The 7,061-nt window shown below is 24.2% G+C and overlaps 1 protein-coding gene across 1 annotated transcript in view; it reads right to left on the bottom strand.

The window, feature by feature from the left end:
- The window catches only part of LOC101493712 (uncharacterized), a 9,480-nt gene extending 3,389 nt beyond the window's left edge, over positions 1-6,091 (bottom strand). Inside the window, exons 1-4 of the mRNA XM_004513283.4 lie at positions 4,803-6,091; positions 4,235-4,311; positions 3,289-3,334; positions 2,768-2,888 (exon numbers count right to left, since the gene is read on the bottom strand). Of these exons, the coding sequence (XP_004513340.1) occupies positions 2,768-2,888; positions 3,289-3,334; positions 4,235-4,311; positions 4,803-5,550 (992 nt within the window). The 5' untranslated portion in view covers positions 5,551-6,091. The remainder of the gene's footprint in view (positions 1-2,767; positions 2,889-3,288; positions 3,335-4,234; positions 4,312-4,802) is intronic.
- Between the last annotated feature and the right edge of the window lie 970 nt (positions 6,092-7,061).

Raw genomic sequence — 7,061 nt, 5'->3', positions numbered from 1 at the left:
TATTATTATTATTATTATTATTATTATTATTATTATTATTATTTTATTTGAGATTGAAGGGAGTATGTTTCATGAAAAAATTCTCTAAAAATTTAAATTACAAAAAAAAATTAAAAATTTAATGAGGAGTAATGTTGATAACATATTTTATAAAACACTGTTTAGTACATATAATTATTATCATTAGATAAATTTTATTTAAAATGATTAACTCAATAATTTGACTTATAAAGTTTGAATAATAATAAATAAATAAAAAATTAAAAATATATCAAGAATATTTTAATATCTTTTTGACATTTTTAAAGATGTATTGAAGTTCTACATTAGTAAGATTTTCAAGTTGCTGGATATATGTATACATGTGTTTGGAGATTCTCATTCTTTGAGTTAGTGTTTGGTAATGATATTTAAAATATTTAACATGATATTAGAGCAGAATTAAGAATGTCAATGTGGAAATTGGACTCAAAACTCATGTTAAGTGTGAAGGTGAGTATTAAAATTATAAAGTTCTTAGACTCTTAGGTATATATATGTATTTGGACACTCCTCTTTTGATAAAAAATTTCTCTCTACCTAACATTATCTACTATACATGATAACTACAATTATTAGCTATGATAATATAATGAATTTTTATGTTTGAAGTATGTGTTACATTTCTTCGATTTTTTTAGAAAATAAGACTATGATAACTCAGAATTTACTTAGAAGACAAATGAAATTTAATTAAAAATTATTTTAATTCAAATTTAAATTCTTTTAAACAATCAATTTATTATTAATTAATTTTCGTTAATCAATTAAACTCAATATTTATATAGTTTTAGAGTGATATTTATATACTCCACTTATTTTTTAATATTTATTTTTCTCTACTCATGCAACTTTGCAAACACACTAACTAGTAATTAATAAAGGTGTACGAAAAAGAGGTAGTAAATTGAAGATTACTACCTGTCTTTCTGACTTGAAGGAACCCTATCTTCAAGAAAAAAATGTGAAGACTGAGATTTTTGTGCATGTGAATAAAAACTGACAACAAGCCAACTCAATTCTGGACCATTATTAGGATTTAGGGAAGCTCAAAATGTGTGAATCTATCATCAATTGTCAATATGATTGTCGAACATATTTTCTATCTCACTTGTAATATTTATTTTGTTTCACATTTTTTTTATATTATAAATAATATTTTTTTTTATCATTAATATATATTTATTTATTTACTATATCTCAATTCGTATAAATTAGTTATTATACTAATAAAAGTATTTTCAGATATTTTGCTTATAAAAAATAAAATAAAACAAACTCATTTTATTATTGAAATACATACAACTAATCATTTGAATGCAACTTTACTTTTTTATTTTAATAAGCAAATGTTAAAAATTAGTAATTATGTATCTTTTCTTTTCTTGTGTTTTGAATTTTAGATCTCTTTGTTAATAAGTTTATGATGTTTTTTTTAGCTCATCACACGAGTCACCTTAAAACTCCATACTCCATTATTATTATTTATTACTAAAAGGTATATCTTGTTATATATTTTCATAGTAATCACAATTGTAAGTTATATGTCTTAATATTTGAGTTCAACATAACTCAATCCTATAAAATTGATTTGTAAAATGAGAATGTATTTATAACATTACAAATCAATTTTAAGATATATAGCTTGATATTTGTTTTTATAATGTATTTTATTTATGGATTGAAAGTACAAATTCAAATATATTAATTGTTCCACTACCTAATTTTGTGTACAAATTTTCATAATATCAAGATCCTGTCCTCTTTTGTCCCATTAGGTTGACTCAAAATTTGAATTACAAAGTATAGTACCAAGCATTCATCTTTCATAAAGCTAGAATACAAAAAGTACTATTTTTCACAAGAAAAATGACTCAATTCAATTGAGTACTTTTGTAACTGTATAGTATAGTAAATAATATTAGTTATTAAGATGTTCAATGATAGATAACTATAGAAAGTAAAATAAAAAATATTCACCCTAAAATATATATTCACAAAAAGTAGTAAAATAATAATGCACCAAAAAAAGAAAGTAAAAAAAAAAAAAGAAATCAAAATAGAGTGGAAAATCTGTTGTTCCAAAATTGATAATGTTGATCCAAAGAAAGTATTGAACAATAAAAGTTAGTTCCTTGAATGTTTATTTGCACATAATTTACCACTCAAAATTCATCTAGGTTCAAATTTTATTTTTATCTTTATGTACATCTAAAGAATTTGTACCAAAAAGGGTATCAACCATAACCATATGAGGAATAGCTACTTTTATCTTAAAATAAAAAAGCAGAATTGGTGAAAATGTATGAAAAAGCAAAAGTTGTCAGAAATAAACACTTTTGTGTTTCACAAAAGGATGGATTTAACCATGCATAGTCATTCATAGATAGTGGATGTAACCATGCATTCATACTTATTATTATTATTATTATTATTATTATTATTATTATTATTATTATTATTATTATTATCCGAGGATGTTAATTAATTTTACACCATCATCAAATCAAATGTAAACTAATAATCTTATTATGTATATATATATTGTAACAATTTTTTTTTATAAAAAGAACTACACTTGTTAAATATTAGTGTAAAATTATTTCATATTGATATTATACTTTTTTCAGTTATTATTTTTTATTATTATTATTTATAACATAAGAGATGGTCTAATTTCCCAAATATTCAAAAAAAAAAAAATACTAAAGAAAGAAAGAAATGTTACCTTGAAGAAGAATTGGCCCATAAATTGTTGGAAGTGTAGCCCAAATCATGATCTAGAGATACATTATAGTTCTTATTTTGATTATGTGGTGGTGTTAATGACATGAAATTTTCATCTCCATCTGTTACATTGCATTCCATAAGCATTAAAAATTCTTAATCATAGAATTATAACCAAACTTGAAGTAGTAAAAAATTTCTTCTATCACCAAAAAAATATGAAAAAAAAATATATTCATTTTTACATAGTTTTGTACTTGTAACTATAATAATTCACATAGTTTTGTACTTGATACTAATAATAATGAACTTTATACACAAATGTAAAGAAAAAATTATTTAAATATGAATGAATTAATAGGGTCTGAGTCATAAAGGGTTTTGTGAGGGGAATCTTCACAGGAATTGAGTAAAGTAGACTCAAAATTTGGAACAAAGACCAATGAATGAATTAATTATTATAAATGAATGCATTAGGTAAAATACTACAAAGCACATTGGTGATTTCAAAATATGAATTACCTGAAGAAGCTGCTGGCTTGTCAGTATTTTTAACAGTTCTATACATCTGCACAAACCAAAACAAGGACAACTAAGATTAATATTATATAAAACTAAATAATACAAATATATATGAAATCAAATTACTAAAAAATTCAAACTAAGTGATTAGGTCAATTAATTAAGGAATTTTAATTAAATACAAATTCTTCACACAAAAAAACTCGAGCTTGGATTTTGATGAGAATAATTTTTTATTAAATCTTATTTAATTTTATTTGATTTCTAAATTACTATAACATTTCTATAGAATCAGATAGTTATAACTATGATTTTAAATTACAGTTGTAATTATATTATAAATTTTTATATTGTCGAAACTTTTAAACAAATGTGATTGATGTAACTTAAATTATAATTATAATATTGTTACAAAAAATTTAAAATTTATAATATTATAATTGTAATTGTTTTTGCAGCTACAATTTAAAATTATAATTATAAAATTAAAAAAATGTGAAAATCTGAATATGTGTACTGTAAACATCAAATAAAAAAAGTGTACAAAATACCTAATTCAAATGCTTCTTTTTTCTTCTTCTAGGGATTTGTTTAATAGTAACCACTAAGCATGAAGTTGATGTTTGGTAATTGGTAAGATAAGTTAATTGATTCTATTATTGAGAAATGATGGCTACTTTTCCTTACTTTTATTTTTCTATCTTTTTTTCTCTCTCACATGAAAAGTAGAAGTTGTCTGGTTCTGTGCATCAAAACAAACAGATTCACTGTTCATTCATTCATTCAATCACTGCATGCCTTGGCTCTTGTGCCTCTTAAGATAGACCTTAAAAAAAGTCTATAGAAAGAGAGTGTTTGTATGTTTTTTTATTTTATTTTATAATTTTGTTTTTTTATATGTGAAGTAAGAAAAGATAAGAAAAATTATAAGGGCTAAGTTATATACCTGTAAATGGCTCTTCACATGAGCTAGTGTTAAATCTTTGACATCCATTAGCTCCAAAACTGATTTAGGAGTTGCTCCTATCATCCAAAGAAAATACAAACAAAAAAAAATTAAATTTAAAATACATTGAAAATTATAGAACTATAGAAGTAGTAGTCACATATGTGGTTGCACTCAGATCTAACGATTCTGCAACTTTTACACTAACATAGTTAATGAGTGACTATAACGGTGTAGTTGTTGTATAAAGATTTTAAATATAAAAAAAACTATAGAAGTAGTAGTCACATAAAGATACACATTCAGTCGAATTCAGATTCATAATTTTAAATTGCAGGTGTAGCTACAGTTGTAATGATGTTTCAGACCTTTATATTGATAAAAATACAGACAATTATGGTCAATACAACTGTAATTGTAGTTTGCTGACCGCAATTTAAAATCATGTTTAGATCTAACGATTTTGTTACTTCTACACTAGTACAGTACATGTTGACTATAAAAGTGCAACTGTTGTAAAAGATCTATACTCATGTAAAAAGCGAGAGAACGAGAGAAAGAGATTCACTTTCATGGCCGCCGAGAAGCTCAACGGCGTGAACAAATCGATTGTGAAGCGAGCTAGTCCATCGCATTCTCGGAGCCCTCATGTTCCTCTTATTACTTTGTTGCCTTGCCATCATTGATCTTGACCTCAAAAATCCATTTCCAAATTCATAATTCCCAATAGTACTCCCAAATTGATTTTGTTGTAGAAGATGATTATGATATTTCTGATGATGATGATGGTTGTTCAAGTATTGAAATTGTTGAGACCTTAAACTCTCCATGGTTATACCATTAAACCTTGAGATTTGCTTAAAACCCTCACAACTATTATTTGAAGAATTAATAGCACAAGAAGGATTTTGAACTTCATATAGAGAAAATTTTGAATCTTTCTCTATTATTGATGAATTATTACCACTATAAAGAGGAATTCCATTGAAGGGTCTTCTTAATATTTCACTCTCATCACAAACCTCATAATTTGTTAATTCCTTTCTTGCAACAAAGTTTCTCTTCCATGGACTCTCAACTTCAAAAGGAGGGTTTGAATTTGATAATGAAAGTTGTGTATCTTTTTGAAGATTACTACTACCTTTGATTGAAGTTGAACCATCACTATTAGATTTGAAATAACCATCAATATTTTTCCATATATCAAAAGATGAATCTAAATCTCCTTCATTTGTATTGTTAGTGCAAATTGAAGAAGGAGCACTATTTGGGAGACTAATGTTAAGAGAAAGATCAGGAATCTGATTCTTAAGCATATTTTTTTTGTTTAATTTTTCTTAGAAATTATTTCAAGATTTAGTATATAGTATATAACTATAGAATTGAAAGAAAAAAATTACATAAAAAAAAAGGTTTTTTTTTTCTCCTTTCAATCAACCTTAAACAAACAAATTAAGGAGGATTCATAAGACAAAGGACAATCAAGTTGAGGTTGTTACTTTGTTTATATAAATCTTCTACTACTATGGATTATTTTGACTATTGATTGATGATATATATATATATAGTAAGAGAAACCCTTGAAAGAAAATTAAGGAATAATAAAGAAACACATAAAAAAAAGTATTTAATAATTAAGGTGATTTAATTATGTGTAGAGGTGCAAAGTGAGGATGAAATTTGAAGTCTTGTATTTGAAATAATAATAATGAAATGAAATAAAATAAAAACAAGACCTTTTCTCATTAGGTTCATAAAACAAACATCCTTCAAAGACTCATGAGAGAGAAAGAGTGAGAGAGATATGTGGTACATAAATAAACAAAACATAAGAAAAAATGTGTGTGAGAAAGATGAGGTTTGTGGTGGGTAAGTTGAGTTAAGAGTATATATAGGAAAGTGACACTCCAACAATTCCTTTTTATTTATTTATTTATTTATTCTATCATAAATCTCATTTTCTTCATAGTCAATACACGCAAACACTGAAAAGTTAATTTGGACAATTTTTCTTATATTATAATTTATTTATTTATTTTTCTTTCTCCGGAGAAGAAGGGGTGAAATATTATTTATTTCATTATTGACTGTACCTAGAGAGTAATCAAAGAGTGACCGTACTGTTCTTTCTTATTACTTCTAGGATGTAAATAGATCAGCTGACAATTTAATTTATGACCTTGTTTACGTCGTACCAATGTTAGTTAAAAATGTTAAAAATTTATAATGTTAAAAATGTTGAATTGTTGTTAAAATTGTTAGACTAAAGTGATTGAAAACATCTTTTAAATTTATAATGTCGGTCTATTTAATTAAATATAAATAATTTTTATCATATTATCAATATATTAAATTTTATTTTTTTTAAATAATAAGTTTGTTAATATTTTTTGTAATTTAAATATATTGATATAAATCAGTTATTGATATATTTAAATGTATTATTATAAAATAAAATTAAAATTTAATTTAATATAATATTAGATACTATAATAAAATTTAAATTCATTGATATTTTAACTTAGTTGTCTATTGGTAAAATTTAGTCATGAGTGATGTAGACTCTTATAAAATAATAATAAATGAGACTTTTAAATATGTTTTTATTTTTGTCGGACTTTTAAAAAAACTAAGTCAAATCTTAACAATGAGCTTTTGACTGATGATAAATCGACTTAGACATAAAATTTTTGATGTAGGTCAAATTTAGGTCTTATAAAGTCTAATTCAGTCAAACTTATTTCTACTTCTAACTACTTTTATCAACTTGTATCTCATTTTAATTTCATAAAATAAACAAAATTACACTAGTGACTCTTTAAGTTAG

The sequence above is a fragment of the Cicer arietinum genome, chromosome 8 (assembly GCF_000331145.2).
Source record: "Cicer arietinum cultivar CDC Frontier isolate Library 1 chromosome 8, Cicar.CDCFrontier_v2.0, whole genome shotgun sequence".
NCBI lineage: Eukaryota > Viridiplantae > Streptophyta > Magnoliopsida > Fabales > Fabaceae > Cicer > Cicer arietinum.
The sequence above is the reverse complement of the archived record's forward strand: the minus strand, read 5'-3'. Positions and strand labels throughout refer to the sequence as shown.